This window comes from Cavia porcellus, unplaced genomic scaffold (genome assembly GCF_034190915.1).
Source record: "Cavia porcellus strain 051 isolate PalLab524CR breed Dunkin Hartley unplaced genomic scaffold, mCavPor4.1 scaffold_16, whole genome shotgun sequence".
Classification (NCBI taxonomy): Eukaryota; Metazoa; Chordata; class Mammalia; order Rodentia; family Caviidae; genus Cavia; species Cavia porcellus.
The window spans coordinates 51,853,591-51,870,735 of NW_026947499.1; the positions used below are offsets into that span (position 1 = coordinate 51,853,591).

At 40.8% G+C, this 17,145-nt stretch overlaps 1 protein-coding gene across 2 annotated transcripts in view; it reads left to right on the top strand.

The window, feature by feature from the left end:
• Positions 1 to 17,145, top strand: part of Prkcb (protein kinase C beta) — a 310,851-nt gene that overhangs the window by 227,692 nt on the left and 66,014 nt on the right. For both annotated transcript variants that reach the window (XM_063226675.1, XM_063226676.1), the window contains exon 9: positions 2,798 to 2,944. In XM_063226675.1, the coding sequence (XP_063082745.1) occupies positions 2,798 to 2,944 (147 nt within the window). The remainder of the gene's footprint in view (positions 1 to 2,797; positions 2,945 to 17,145) is intronic.

Genomic DNA, 17,145 nt, shown 5'->3' on the forward strand with positions numbered 1-17,145 from the left:
TCAATTTTTAAAACAATTATAAAAAGAAAAAAGTATAATGGATGCTTTGTCAGCCATGGTCCCTAAGTAGTAACAATGGAACATGTAATTTTGAGGAAAAACCTTGTCCTGCTAGGCCATTATGGATGACAAAGAGTCTCAGCATGTCTGCAGTCAGACTGGTCATCTCTTCCCAACTCTTGTCTACTCTTCCAAACTCACTTCTCCTCTTCCCAGTGGAAAGACGCACCATTTTCCAAGTTGCTCAAAATGGAAGGTGGGGGAGTGTCCTGTACATCCAATCTCCATTCTCCCTTACCCAGTCCACCTGTGAGTGTGATAGGTCCACCTGCCACCAGGCTGCTCCATTCAGTATGCACAGAAGACACATGGATCCAGATTCCATCTGCCTTGATGATTGTGATAACTCGGACAGTCTCCAAACTGGTGTCCTTCAAGTGGGTCCCTTGGCTTTCTCTGCCCTTCTTAAAACCTGTGAGTAGTGACAGTCATGCTTGGAATCAGCCTACATTCCTCCATGTGCTTTACAAGAACTTTCTAACCTTTTGGCCACATCTCACACAACACTGCCTTGCACCTCATGTTCAGCTAGGTGTTTTGGTTCAGTGAATGTGACTTGCTATCTGATCCATAAGTGCTGCTCCTGCTGCCAACACAATTTCTTTCCCTGAGTAGTTCCAATATATCTTCTAGACACAGTGAGGGGACTCAGTCTTTGCTAAAGTACCCACCAGTATCTGTTTTGCTACTTACCTGCAACACCTAGAGCAATACCTGGCATTCAGTAGTTGTTCAATTAGTACTTCCTAATTGAATGAGTCATCTTCTTTAACATTCAAAAGGCAGAAATGTGTCTGTTGCCTCTTCGATTTCAAAAGACAATGGATAATGCAATAATCTTAATAGCTGTCATTCACAGAGCTCCTACAATGTGCTGGTCATGATTGCAGACAACTCTATCTCTTGACATTATCTCTTTTTTCTTTACCAGAGGATTGAGGATTATTAGAAAGGTTCAACCATAAAGTGCAAGTAAGTTCTAGGCATTGCTCCAAGTACCAGGGAACAGTGGAAAACAGCACAGACAAAATCCTCATTTTCAGAGAGCTTATGTTCTACTGAGAAGGGAAAGATAGTCAATTGGAAAAACAAGTAAACATATGGCTTTTAAAATGATGACAAGTGATAGGGAGAAAACAAAATAAGTCGAGGGATGGAGATTGCTGAGTTATTTTATGTTTAGTGACCAGGGATGGGCTGTCCTATCAGAGATGAGGTGGCTCTGCAGAAAGTGCTCTCCAACCAAATGCAGAGGCCTGAGAGGAGAGCATTGTTAGTGCACTCAGAGAAAGGCAAAAAGGCCAGTGTGGAAGAAACAAAGAGGAGAGACAGAAATCACAGAGGTCCCGAAGGGTCCAAGTCATCTGTGGCGTTTGGCTTTTACTATGAGAGAAACTGGAAAGCAGGGATGTTGAGCAGGGAATGGCTTGAACCAACAGATACATTCAGGGTCACACAGCCGATCCAGGTCAGAGGCAGTACTCTGGTCTGATCCAAGCTTTTAACTGCACCGTTTTCTCTGTCCTAGAAGCAAATCCCTGAACAAAACCCTGGTGGTTGCAGGTCTCGTGCTGTGAGCTCCTGCTGTTGCCTCATTCCAAAGCATTTGCTGCCATTGGGATGCTCACAGTAGGGAGCTGCTCCCCCGTGGCACTGAGGACAAACATGGCCTCACTCATCCACCCACCAACAAATACTAAGGAAAACTGCAACGGATGAGACATATTCTTGCTCTTACAGTTTCCAGTTTCATAGAAGGAAATGAGTGAACAGGGAATATCATCCAACATTAATGAGAAGTAACACAGATGGAAGGGGAAAATAGAAGGGGACAGAATCAGGAGAAAGAGAATCAAAGAAGGCTTCTCCAAGGAAGTAAAAATGGGAAACAGTGGGTAACTAGGCTGCTGAAAGGGAAACAATGGCTGTTCAGAGGGCTGCCACAGCAGATCCAGAGGTCCTGAGCTAGGAAAGATCTGAGACATTGGGATTTGTGAGTGTTCTGTCAGTGTGAAAACTACCTAAGATAAATCAGTTTAAGAAGAGGAAAAGTCTATCTGGACTCACAGTTGCATAGGTTTCAGACCCGGTCAGGTGACCCATTGCTCTGGGCCTGGCTGAGGGTGCTGGATGGCAAAAATGGGGAGCATACAGTGGAGCTAACTGTTCACCTAGTGGCCAGGAAGCAGAAGTAAAAGAGGAAGGATTAGGAAATGCCCCTATAACCTAAGGCCCTCTCACAAGGAACCACAGCCTAAGATCCCTCTACTCCCTGTAGGTCCACTCTGGGGACCACACCTTCAATGCATAGGCCTTTGGGAGGTGTTTATCCAGTGGTAGCCCAGATAAGACCTGGTGTCATGGACCAGTGAGAGGACTTCCATCTTTATCCTAAATGAAATGGGGCACTATTAACTGGTGCATTTTAAGCAGGAGGTGACCTGGTTGGGCAAGAAATTGACTGTGGCTGCATGTGAAGTCCAGTATAAGGGATGAGAGGGACACATGTGGGCTGTCCAGGGAAGGTGTTGATGGAGAAGGGAAAAAATAGATTGTAGAGACAGCTAGGAGAGGGGAAATGGCAGTTCTGGATGACGGCCACACATAGGGGCAAAAGAGTCAGGCTTTCCAGGGGATGGGATATGATCTGCAGATCCAGCTTCCTGTGTGACTGTGTGTCCTCCTACAAGGGTCTCCTGAAGTCCTAACCTTGTCTTCTATGTTCTTCCTCCTCCAGAGGGCCAAGATTGGCCAGGGCACCAAGCCTCCAGAAGAAAAGACGACTAATACCGTCTCCAAAATTGACAACAATGGCAACCGAGACCGGATGAAACTGACTGATTTTAACTTTCTGATGGTGCTGGGGAAAGGCAGTTTTGGCAAGGTATGGTATCACTTGGAGGCTGGAATAGCTGCTTTTAATGGGCTTTATTTTTTAATGGGGGAAAGAAAAAAATGAATCGATCTACCCTGCAGTTTGTAATAAGTGGTGTAAAACAAGTGAGTGCTATGTCACAAATTGAGAGGAAAACCACTCTAGATTACCTAAGATAATTTCTAAACTGAGACCTGAAGGATAAGAATGAACCAGACTTGCTTTCCAAAAGTTAGGAGCAGATGTTTCCAGCAGAGAGAACTGCACATGCAAAGGTCTTGAGGTAGGAAAGAGCTGGGTGCATTCTAGGTACCATCAAAAGGTGTAGGGACCACAATGGCAGGAGCAGGTGGAGGTGCTAGGGTATGAGGTTGCGGAGGTAAGCAGAGGTCTGATTATGCAAAACCTTACGAGCTGCAAAGAGAGTTCTGATGTTTTTTCACAGTGCAATGGGGGACATATTGAGTTTTTAAGCAGAGAAGTGACATGATTAGATTTGCCTTTTAGAAAAGATCTGCGTGGCAGCTGACAATGAAAACAATCCCTTTCAAATAGCAGCCTAGTTGAAAGATGACCCTGGGACTCATAGAGCAATTCTGGATGCTTTTATAGATACCGTGAGACACTGTTTTACGAAAGCTGAGATTGTGTTATAAGTATTCCTGACTTGTTTAGTGTTGTTTGGAGTCTTTTAATTCCTTTGTGTGCCACAAAGGTGTCCAGTATAAATCTCGCACCATGAACTCAGGTGTGCAAAAAGTATAAATTTCTTTTCCATCTCTGAAACTGAAGCCAGAAATCTTGGAGTTATCCTTGAATTTCTTCATGCTTACCCTCCCAGCCATCCCCATCCCATGCCGTGCTCTGTACAATCCACTGGTGAATCCTGCCAGTTCCTCCAAAATAATCACAAGTTCCCTGTCCTTACTCCATCTTTGCTGATACAGCCTTTTTCTCTACTGAACCGTGTAGTACCTGGACCACTGGATGCTCCTGGTTTGTTTCTCACTCTCAGTCTTGTTACCTATAATTAGTATTCTTTCTATTTAGCAGCGATTGTAATTTTTTTTTTTTATCAGTACCAGGGATGGAACTCACGACTGCCAGCTTGCAAGGCAGGCACTTATGCCGCTGAGCTAAATCCCCAGCCCCGCATTTGTAATTTTTTAAACTTACATTAAGTCAAGGTCAAGGTACTCTCAGGCCAGTCCCCTCCAGTGGCTTCCCACTACAAAATAAATTCTCTGCTAAGTTTTTGGCCTACATCTCCTTTTATAATCTAGCTTTTGTTCTGTTTGACTCCTTCTTTTCTTCTTTTCCTTTTTTCCTGTCACCCACCGCATTCTGCACACAGTGGTAGCTCTTGGGTTATGAAACACACATACGCTGTCTTTCCTTGCAGCAGTTTTGATGCTTGCCTTTGGTCTTTGCACAGCTGGCTCTTTGTAACCCACACCTCAGCGTCAACATCAAGTCTACTCATCCACCCAAAGAAGCCACTCATTTATTCTCCCTCATATTTCATCCTTGCATGAAATACATCATTGGATGATACTTTTCTTACTTCCTTTTTGGTGTGTCTCTCTAAGATTTAAGGTCCAGAAGAGAGTGGATCTTTTCTGCTGTGGCTACCACAGTATTTCCACGGCTATGGATTGAATTTGTTCAGTGTCTAAGTGGAATACATGCATTTCTCTGCCTGTGGGTGGCAGAGTCATCTGATGTGATGGAATAAAGAATCTGAGATAAATGGAATGGCTTTAGAGAGTGAGGACACTCAGTGGGATTATGGAGTAGCCCTGAGGTCTGTAAGGTTAGAAAATATGTAGTTGATACTGGTCCACAGTGGCATTATGTGATTTCTTTTTCCAGCTACTCTGAGCAGCCTGGGTGTCAGGATGAAGAAGTACTTGGTGAATTTGAGCTAAGGGTGGAGACTAGCAGAATCACTGGACCAAAAGATTCGGGTAATAAGAGAACCAGGGATTCTAAAAGACAGATGCCCACAGAAGATCCACAAAGCATAACCTGTAGTGAGTGTTCAGCAAAAGGGTACCAAATAAATGATTGAAAATGGTACTGCCCCTGGGTTGGGAAAGAAAGCTAGCAGGAAGAGAATGGTCATCTGAGTAGGAAAGAAAATGTCTAGAAATTGGGGGTGAAAAATGAGTGAGTCAAGATAGTTGAAATGTTAGGAAGAATGGAAACATTTAGATTTCAGAGAAGGAGCAGATTCCTGATGCTAAAGCAGAAACCAGCCTAAATGAGGAAGAGATTCTAATAGGCTGAGTCCATTTGGGGAGGCTACTTTTTGTAATTCATTTATTTATTTGTAGGTTTTTGTTCTGTTTTTGTAGTAATGGCTTTCCTCCTCCTTCTGTACTTCCTCCTTCTCCTCTTCCTCTTTTTTGTACCAAAGATTGAACTCACAACCTCGCACTTGCAAGTGCTCGCGCTGCTGTGTTAAATCCCCTGCCCAGCTAAATCTCCAGCCCTGTTTTTGTAGTAATGAGGATTAAATCCAGGGGCTCACAGTACTAGCTATGCTTTCTACCACTGAACCATAATTCCAGTTTTCCCACCCCTTTAAATTTAGGTTTTGTAAAGATAAAGTCTCACTACGGTTTAGGCTGGCATTGAACATGTGACGCGCCCCTGTCAGCCTCCAGCTATGGGGTGGTTTTAAAATTTAAACTTTTAAACTGGATACAGTGGCGCACACCTGTATAGTCCCAGCTATTTGGGAGGCTGAGGTAGAAATCAAGCCCAGGGGTTTAAAGCCACCCTGGGTGACGTAGCAAGTCTCCGCCTCAAAGAAAAAAATTAAAAATTTATGAATATTTTTCTTATTTACATATATATTAAAACAGTATCATAAAAATATAATTCACAGCCCATACAATGCAACCATGTAAGGTGTACAGTCCAGTGGTTTTATGTTCACACATTTGTGTAACCATCACTGCACTTAGTTTTAGACCATTTTCATCATCTATAAAAGAAATTTCATAACCATTAATAGTCATGCCTCATTTCTCTCCTCACCAGTTATGTTTTTAATGAGTCTTATATTCTCATGGTTCATAATTAAAATTATGTTAAAGGGATAAACACTGAGAAATCTTGCTCCCACCAAGGTCAGCTCTTTCTTTTTGTGATTGCTGACTGATATTGTCTCTGTATGTGAACTTTAGTTAATTTAATTTGCTTCTTTCCAGTTTCTTTGTGCTAATTCAACATTCTTATTTCTGCCCTCATTAACTCAAAAGTTGGCATATTGTGCACATGTGTTTGATCACTTAACAATATAGGTTGGAGAATTTTTTACAGAGGAGTGGATATTCCTGAGGGCCTTGTGGAAAGGATCACTTTTGGAGGGGGTAGAGTAGTGGGAGAATGGATCACTGGGGAACAGCGAGGAAACATGAGCAAATAGATCATATGTTTCCATAGTAACTGTGATAATAATTGAGAATTCTCTTCCAGGCTGGGGATGTAGCATCAAATAAATCTTAGAGAAAAACAACAGCATGTCATGAAAGCAAAGTAGAATAACAAACACCTCTGTGATCCTTTAAAACATCTAGTAATCCTGTACAACGCTAGTTTCAATAATCATAGTTTTAAATTAATGTAGCTTCACATTTGAATGCCCACTTTGAACATTTTGCAGAGTCTTGTTAGGTATATAGATCAAACCCCTTAAAACCTCTCGGCAGCAGCGGTAGGCTCTCTCCCTTCTGAAGATGAAAGAGACCGACCTTTGGGGTTCACACCTCCCCTCCCCTGGGTCCACTCTATCAGATCTGGCCCAGAAAAACAGGCTTTTAAGCTCTGTAATAATTTGCAGAACAACTAGAGAATGACACAAGCATTTTGTTAAGATCTGTGAAAATGAAACAAGGGAGAAAGTGAGTGTGAAGGCAGTTATTCCAAATGTGCTGGCCCCATTTTAAAAACTTTCAAAAAAAAGAGCAATCTGGCAAGTTGGCTTTCTTGGACAGGTGAAGGGGTATCTGTCTAGAAAGATCGGCTTAACAGAGCAGACCTTGCTAGGCTGTCTGACTTACCTGGACATAGGTGCTTCTTAGAACTTTCACGATACAGCATCAGATACATTTTCATGTATTATTTAATGCTGCTTTTTAGGATTTGAGTTTTCACTCTCTATTTCTTATGATTCTTTCAGGTTTTGCCAAACTCTATACCTTTAAGAGATTTAATCTCTATGGTTGTTGAAATTTTTCTGGAGTTGAAATTACACTGTCTGTCTGTCTGACTCTCTCTCTCTGTCTATCCATCTATCTATTTATTTATCTATCTACTTGTACATACATTTGGACATATATGTATTGTCCAGATAGATTATGCAAGTTGACCTTATAAAACAAATACTACAAGTAACAACCCACAGAATATACATACAAATACAACTCTTTACCATATAGACTTGATGCCTGTCATCCTAATGTGCTGCTATACATAATATATATACAAATATCTATTAAATATTTAATTAGTGCTCATATTGCTTGTCTTCTCAGACTTCATCTATACCTGTGCCAGTGTTTTGTGTGATCTAAATCTTTCTTTGAAGTCACGCTGGGAAGTTTGAAAGAAAGTTTTCTTATTGAAAACTTGCCTATGGGAGATGAAACACTGGTGTGTATGTATTGGAGCACAGGATGGAACCGAGGGAGGCAGCTGGTGTGCTGTTATAGGCATAGATCTGCAAACATAAAGAAGCTCAAACCCAGTATCACAAAGATCTATGCAAAATGATATTTATTGGACCATACTTGATAATAGGAAAAATTGAAATTACTCATATAATGTAAAGATTAAATATATAATGGTTCATGCAAGCTGCATTCAAAAGAACAAAGCATCTTCCTCTCTTTATCTCCTTCTCCCTTCTCATACACCATATTGTCTCCCCATCCCATCATGGAAAATTTTCCATGATACTGTGTCAAGTAATAGTAAAGGGAAACAACCAAACATTGTGATTAATTATATCAAACAGAATGTATGTAGAGTAAATGCCTTCATGTAATATACTCGTGGTCCCTACTCTCACTGTCCTTTCCCTCCATTTATTTTATTTTGAAAACTACAAAAAAAATTCAAAGAATTTTAGAGTAGCCACAATACCTACTTCGTACATTCTACAATTAATATTTGGATATATTTGCTGTATCACATATGTATTCATACATTTACCTATCTCTCTATCAACTCCCTTTTAATGCATTTCAAGGCTAGTTATTAGACCTCAATATACTTCACACCTGATCTGTTCAGCACCTATACCATTTAATCAGGACTCAACATTTTTAATGACTTTAAGGTGGAATTTCTATATAAGAAAATACATTCTAAGTGTGCCATTCTATGAATTTTGAAAAAATGCATACTTTAAATAATAGTAGGGTGTAAACATTAATAAAAAAATCACACTCTTAGATTTAGAATACAGCTGTGATACGCCAGGGGAGCCTGCAGGAGTAAGTTTTGCCCCAGTTAGTCAGTGAAGGCTTTGGTGAGAATGTGACTCGAGCTCTGTCTAAAAGATGAGTTTGCTAATAAGTAAAAGGGGGAGAGAGTAGATGAAGATAGCAGAACGTCTCTTGTTTCCTGATTCTCACTCCCAAAACAAGTTTGACTTCTTCTTGGGCACTCAGGCTCCTTTCATTGGGGTGGGTTCCACTGCTCTAATAAACAGGCCCCCAAATGTGTACTGCTTCAGATGCAATAGAAGTTTAATTTTCAGTCACCTAACAGTGTAAAGTGGGTGTTCCAGACCTCACCTACTCTCTCCATATGGTGGTTAAAGATGAAGTTCCTTTCATCTTGTGTGGCTCCATTAATCCCAAGGCCCCTGCTTTTCTCTACACTCAGAGTGTGGAGGGGGAACAGAGGAAGGAGGAGGCACAAGCTGCTTCTTAAAAGTCTTTGTTCTGGAAGTAACACCCATGATATCTGCCCACACACTATTAGAGAGACCTCGATCCCATGGCCACACCTCAGCACAATGGCGCCTTGCGTGCCATTTTGGTTAGTAGAGAGTAACCTCAGCTTTACACCCTGCTTTTTGGCTTTGGTTGGAATTTCATAGCTACACAAAAGACCTTCTGACTTTTCCCTTTATAACTCCCAATTTATCACACCCTACAAACAAGAAATTCGAAGCACCTCTTCTGTGTGACATTTCCTTGTGTTCAAATCATGGAACATGCCAGGTGTTCGTGCTGCCTTTCCTGAAGCATAGCATAAGCCAGGAATAAATCAAGTAGGAAGAAGTCAGCAGCTTATGAAATTAAAGGAGAACTAAAAAGTCCTTAGAGACTAGGTGCCCAAGTATTGTATTTATTGTTTTAAAAATAAACAAACCATCCCATTCCACTGCTGTGTTTGCATTTCAGATAATTTAAAATCAAAAGCAGAGAGATAAGAGGAAAAATCATTAAGCTTTCTCTTCTAGTACTTGACTTTCTGGAATGATGCCCCAGTTCCTGACGGCTGAGAAGGTTACTGAGTGTTGCTAGGGTCTTCTCCTAAGGTATCCCAATGGAGACTGAGCATCTGGGTGCCGCTGTCCAAGGTACTACCCAAAATTGGGGCTGAACAAAAGTTGACTGCAACCATGACCCAGGTTCCTAAATATCAGTCACTCATGTACCAGATTATTTTCTTTTTACCGTATATATCTCCTTTTAAGGAAGCTATTTTCCTTTAAATTAACTTTAAGTTGACTTCCTTTTCATCTTCTCAGCATGGCTGTAAGCAATAATATATGTAAAACTATAGATTTTATATACCAGTTATATTTATTTTAATGCGTTTTGGAGGACCTATTAAAAGAATGATAATTTTGTCTTTGTATTTCCAATAATGTTAATATTACATTTTGTGGCAAACTATCTTAAGCTCTGAAGCTCACATGCAGATTACTACTGTATTTCAAAGAATATAGAGCTGTTTGCTATGATTTGTGTACATATATGTAAAGTACAGAAAGTCTATGATCTTACTCTCCTTCATATCCTTTCCTTTAGAGCAGGAGCATGTTCCACATTTGCTATATCCTTAAAAATCTTTCCTGTAATCTTGATATCCCCTCTCTGTCCTTTGCTCTGAATAGATCAAAGGGTCAAACTTCACTTCTGAGATTTTCTGCCTCTACTTTTCCCCTACCAACTCATTCTTTAGCCTTTAGCACAATGAATTCCCTCTTAGAAACTTTCTACTATACTCATCTCCAGACTATCAGTGATCTCCTAATCACTGTCCATATTTGAGCACAAGTCTTGTTAACTCACATATGAGAACAGACTACAAGCACAAAGCGAGAGGAATTGGAACCTGGATTGAAATCTATTCCTACACCATAGTACGTGATGGCATGTGGTGATCACTTTTACATTAGGTGCCCACTGGTAAGGATAAGTAACAATTCATTTATTTGAGAAGTATTTATTGAGAATCTGCTACATATTAGGCACTCTTTTAAGTATAGCAGAAGTGAGCAACACAGATAAAAATATATCCCTCCTTCCCAGCTAGACTTGGTGGTGCACACCTGTAATCCCAATAGTCTGGGAGGCTGATGTGGGAGGATGGAAAGTTTGGATCCAGCCTGAGCAAGTTAACAATTTAGAGAGGCTCTGTCCAAAAAAAAAAAAAAAAAAAAAAAAAAAAAAAGGCTAGGGATGTAGCTCAGTGTGAAGATCCCATGTTCAACCCCAAGTACAACTAACTAATTAACTAACTAAATGCCTTCATGAATTTATATGGTATTGTGGTGGTGGTGGTGATGAATATATATTGCCTATTTTTTGAGCCCCTACTGTGTATTAGGCTCTGTTATAAATGTTCTGTATGGAAAAACTCACACTCTTTCTATAATGTTGCCACTATTACTTACCCCTGTTTTATAGTTGAGGACAAACAGATGCAAAAAATTGAAATGACTTGCTAAAGTCCAAAGTTTGTAAAAGTCATTTAGTGGATCGAATTTGATGTGGAGATGTGTGATTTGTGCTCTTTCTTGATTGCTTAACACCTGACATATATATTGCTAGTCTCAGCAGTGGTTACCCAGAATGTCACAAAAGTATTCTAGAGTCTAGGAGGTTAACTGTCTTTTCTGCTTGCATTCTCCTATTTCCTGCTAAGTGTCAGGAAGAGGTTTCATGGCTGTCATTAGACAAACTGTGTGGCCATAGTGATGAAGGCTCCAGATTGTGTGTTTTCTCTCATCATTCTTCCCTCCTTGGTCACCGATTCATGTTAAGTACTTGGAACCCTGAGTTATGCGCCAGTGCTCCTGAGAGGACCACTGAAAATGGCTTCCATTTCTCCAGAGCCACTGCCCTCTGGTCTTCCCAGGCTGCAGCATCTTGTGATCCTCCCAGTCCTGGAGACATTTCTGCCAGATGCAGTCACTCTTCAGCTGGTTCCTGTTAAACCTTCAACCCCCAATGTTTTAACACTGTATCACCCATCCCCAACCACTGCACTTTTGCTCACACCCTCCTGATTGTTCTCAGCATTTATGAACTCATACTAATCTCTGAGGACCATGCTATGGATTCACATGTATCGTATCATATCAGTTGTCGTTACAATTCTGCAAGGTAGCTACTGATAAAAACCCTACTATATCTATACAGATTTAAATCAGAGATGTTAAGTGAATTCTTCAAGATCACCCAGTGGGTAGAGGTAGGGTCAGTACCTCAAACCTGGATTTGTGGTTCCAGTTTCCTTTTCCTGTTTTTAACAGCGCTTGTCTCCACTTTGGGCTCCCCACATCTCCCAAACCGCTGATCTTTACTTTCGTCTTCTAGTCTCTCTCAATCATTTGAAACAGCATTACAAAACCACTAAAAGAGCTGCATAACGACATTTGTGGTTTCCTCTTTCCTCTATGGAAAACAGTTCAAAATGATATGATTGCTCCAGTATAAAGGCAAACACATTAGTAGAACATATTAAAACATTTTATTCTGCTTCAAAATTGTTTTTTCACATGATTTTGAAAGAAAGTCAATGCATTCATGAATCCCTGAAAGGGCAGTGGGCCCTAAGCACTGTGCCTGGTGTACTCAGTGCAAAAGCCATCATGATTTTGATGCCAGCATCCATCCCAGCAGTCCATCCCTGGACACCTCCCGCTTGCCTCCCCAGAAGTCAGGTGCTTCACTAGAACATTCCGTGGGCACAAGAGAACAGCCCAGAGCTCCAAGCCACAGACTGCAGTATCTTCTGCTAGAGCCAGACTCTGCACTGAATTTCAGACAGGAAGAAATTGCCTGAGGAGATTAAAAGGCAGTTCAGTTCATACCAGTAACTAAGGTCTTCTTTAAAGTCTTTGAGCTCCAGTTGTGGGAGTCTATCCTAATTTTAATCTCATTAGTGGTATGTACACACACACACACGCACACACACATTAGACATGGTTATATAATCCTACACACAAAAGCACTTCCCTTTGCTTCAATCCGCTTTGCTATCTTCCTGCACCATATGGTGAATTCCTTTATCATATGGTTCACAGATAGCTGAAAGTCTTTGCTACCTGTTCCCTTAATCCTCTTCCAGAGAACCTTTTGACATTTGCTGTCTGATCTTGGATTCCTGCCTTCTCTTTGATTCCATCCCAATTATGGCACCTTCCTCCAGCCCCCAAACTTTCATATGCAATTCTGATTGCAGCATGGAATTGCCAGCTCGTCTTTCCCAAATCACTTTTCCCAACCCCTAGGTCTCTCCTCAGTGAAGTGACTGCCGCTCTTCCACAGGTCCTTTGCTCCTTATAAGACAGTAAATTAAGATGCACGATAAAAACCATTTTCCTTAACAAAATTGTCACAAGTAAAATAAAAACGTCAGGAATTCAGGATTCACAACTCTCCACCTGTTACAAGTAAATGGTCATGCCAGAGTAAGAAAGCAGGGGCTGAGGGACAGGTATTGCTTGGACATATGTGGTTCACTTCTGTATATCTCACAGTGTCCGCAGTCTGGACGAGATAGTTTAAAGGAGCACTACTCCCAGGTCTGTGTCTCAAGAGCTGTAAACTCTTCACATTGCTCCTCACTGTTGTCTCTATGGACGTGCATCCGTCCCACCTTAGCCTTCTCACTTCTCAAGTCAACATGAGTAATTCCCAAATGCAGAATATCCTCAGAGTTCAAGATCCTAAGAATTAGAAGCTGATGGGCCCATGTGGCTCAGATATCCATATTCCATTAGCTGTGCCCATGGATGAGAGTCACTTTTCTACCTACACAGCAGGAAGGATGACAGAGACATTCTCTCTGGAAAGAAGATATGATACGGACAATTTCTGTAAGAGAAAAAAGTGACTGTCCTGCCAGGTACACAGGCTAACGCAGGAGTTTCCTTTAAGTCTGCATCTTATTTAAGATGATGCCTGATTCTTTGCAGCAAATATCATAAATTCAAGTCCTTTTACTGAAGGACCAGGTAGAGATTATTAACATGGATGCTATCTCTGGTCAAATTGCTGTGCTCTCAGGATTCTTGCCACTTTCTGCATGTCTATCTTCACTGTATTCTTATGTTCTAGTCCAGAAATCCATATTCCTCTTAAAGTGAACCCTGGGTAGAGCCTATCCATAGTATTTTCTGAAACAACCATAATAGCAGAAACTTGCAGATTGTAGTTTTGTTAGTTACTTTCTCATCACTGGGGCAAAATCCCCATCACCCACAGCTTAAAGAAAGGAAGATTTATTTTGGCTCACAATTTCAGTGGGTTCAGTCTCTGTTTAGCTGCAAGAAATGGCATGGTGAAAAGTCATGCCTCATCCTGTGGAGGCCAGGAAACTGAGAGACAGGAAAGGAGCCAAGGACACACCTCTTCTCACCAGAACCCCCGCTGAGCAGCACAGCTGGCTACAAGCTCACTAGTGTACTAATTCTCTGTTGAGTATGACATGTCCATCAGCCAGTCACCCCAAGAGCCCACTTTGGAAATCAAGAGTTTTGGGAGATTTCAACTATAACAGCAATCATCCAACAGTCATGATGCACATTTTAGATGTACACATGCGAATGACTCCTAGGATTAAAAGTGCCATAATCTGTTTCAATCTTTCTTGGCCCTCCTCCAGTACCACATCATGTCCTATTGAACACCCCCATAGAGATTCATAATAGTTTTTGAGCATTGAGAGCTCATCTCAATGAGTGTTTTGTATGTGTTGCTCACTTCATTTGTACAACAGTTTTCAGTAGTAGATGCTGCCCCCGTCTCCATTTTACAGATGACAAAACAGAGGCTCTGAGAGATGAGAAACTTGTGGTTAGGCAGCAAGGAGGTAGTTTGAGCTAAGGGAACTACATAGCCTTCTGTGCCCAGTGTGATCCATTTTGGCATAAGGAAACTGCAGTCTCTATTAAAAGTAGTCTGTAACATCAACAACCAAGCCAATCTTGTGCTCACAAAGCAGATCAGATGATGGAGAAACAGGCTTTCTTTGTGCAACCTAATTGTTGAAACGAATGACAGACCTTAAGGATTCATTTCACAGCCTTTTTGGTAAGAGCAATCAATTACTAGCTTGTTTTCCCAGAAACCGTCCAAAAAACAGTCAAATTAAACCCACTTTTAACCATCTAGCTTTGTTGAATTTAACATATGAGTCAAGGAAATTTGTATAAGCCGTACATGTCGCCAAGGTTCATTTTATTTATTTTTTAAAATTTTTTTAGGTATTTCTGTTCTTTTTTTTCCTTAGAGTGAGAACACTTAAGAGCTGGTAAATTTCAAGTATACAATTTGGTATCATTCTATAATTACCATACCATACATTGAATCTCTACTACTTTTCCTCTTATTGCTGAAAGTTTGTAGCCTTTGATCAATACATTCCCATTTTCACACCCCTCCTGCCCTTGGCAGTGACCATTCTGTTCTCTGATTCTCCAAGTTTGACTTTTAGATGATACATATAAGTGAGATCCTGCGGTACTTGTCTTTCTGTGTCTGGCTTATTTCACTTAACATAAGGTCCTCCAAGTTCACCAATGTTTATTTTTAGGTCCTCCCAAAGCCCCTTTAATAGCTAGAATGGATACGTATCATATCTATTAAAGTTAATAATTAGAGTTGGTACAGCCTTGAGTGTTCTTTCACATTTCTTATTATAACCCAATTAAACATTTTTACAAGACTGAATCAAGCATCTTTATGTATAACACAGGGGCTAAGTGTCTCAGCTTTAAAACGCCTTGTTGCCTCTCCTCCCGCTAGCCAGCAGTTGCTGTGTGAGTAATACCTTCTGTTGGCATAGTGACATTTACTTAACAAGAGCAAGTCTGAAGGGGCCAGAGGTGATCAGAACATGTCTGTTCTACATTTCCCTTAACACTTCCATGGTTTCTCTGTTAGTGGGCAGAACTTCTGCTTGATTACATCTAAGGGGTGACATGGCATCATTCTAAAAGATTTATATCCTGAAGGTGCCTGCCATCCTGACCTCTGAAATGAAAACTCAGCTTATTTTTCACATGGATCTGTGCCTTTATTGTCTATAATGAGTTTCTTTAAATATGGAAGAGCTTACATAATAAATCATGAAATAACCAAGTTATATCATCTGAGTTGATCTGCATGCTGGATATCACTGCTCATCTTTTTGTCAAGCCAACCTGAAGATTGTATCCAGGAAGTGATTCAGTCCCACGCAGCTCTGCTCTATTAACTTCCAAGTAGCATCATTTCCCCATTATACCACTTTTCAATTTTTCCTTAAGTATGCATTCACTAAACAAAGTCTATTCAGTTGCTTGCTCCAAAACAAGCTATTAGAAGCCTGATATCATTTTTAGACTACTCACTTCCTCCTGGCTGCTAGAGGCAAGGGTACTGATCACTTCAAGCCACATGACTTTGCATTAAACTGGGATGGCCACCATCAAATATAAAATTTAGAAATATTATACTGAGAAAATTTAACCCAAAGTTTGAACCATAAGAATATACTTTGGAGAGTCAAAGTTAGGGCCTTCACATTAACTTACATGGTGTCTAGTGAAATTTAAAGTTGGGAGAATAAATTCTCTAGAAGTAGAGAATTTACAAACAGCCATGATGAACAGTGTATTATTACCCTACGTTAAGCTTTTAATCTGCATTGTATCATGGCCCTACAAATTGATGGACTTGTGTCTATGTTTTACGTCCACATCCAGCATGCTGTAAGGTCTCTTGGATAGAATGTCTTTCTCTCTCATTCCAGGTCTCTGGAAGGGTGAGGTTACTTTAACCCCTCAGCTCTGCATCCTTGGTCCATTCTGACTTGGTAAATATGCATTTCAGACAAGATAGATCTAGGAGAACCTGGAAAGTAGGGTATCCAATTCTCCTTACCCTCAGAGATTAGTGGGTGGTTTGCCATTTCCACAGGAAAGTCTTGAATGTTACTGAGCATGTGGATCCCTGAGGGAGGATCCTCTTAGTGTCTTCTAGAGAGCTTGTATCCAGCCCTACCTCCAAGCATAGACAATAGGACTTGACCTTTTCTTCTGAGACCTGAATTAGAACCAACTAGATCATAGATTTTATAGAAATATAATGTTTTTCCAATTCACCTTCTTCTTTTCCCTTTCCCATATGTGGACAATGTGGGAAAGAACCCATGAAGGGATTAAAATGTCCCTCTTGTTCTCTGTGAATGTGCCTTTATTTTATTTTGATACTGGGGATCAAACTTACCCCTCACGTTGGCCAAGAAAGTACTTATGCTGCTGAGCTAACCCCCACCCCATACCTTTATTTTAATAATTAGGTCTTGCTGAGTGCCGCACATTGAGTGTTCCTAGGGTCAATGTGAGTTGATCTCACAACAACCTTGTTTGGGAGAAACTGTCAAACTATCATTATGACTCTTTCTTGGATGAGGGAACTTGACTCAAAGAGGCTAAGAAACCTGCTCAAGAAAACAGTAAAACACGTGGCAGAGTCAAGATTTGAACTCATGATTCCAGAGCCTAAACTTGCACTATTGTGATTTTACAGTTCTCATTAGATACAAGCTTCCAGATCATTGAACTCTACTGGTACTTTAATCTCATTCTTACATGGCAAAGATTGTCAGACTATGTACTGTGTTTTAAAGATGAGGATGGTGGGGCTGGGGATTTAGCTCAGCGGCATAAGTACCTGCCTTGCAAG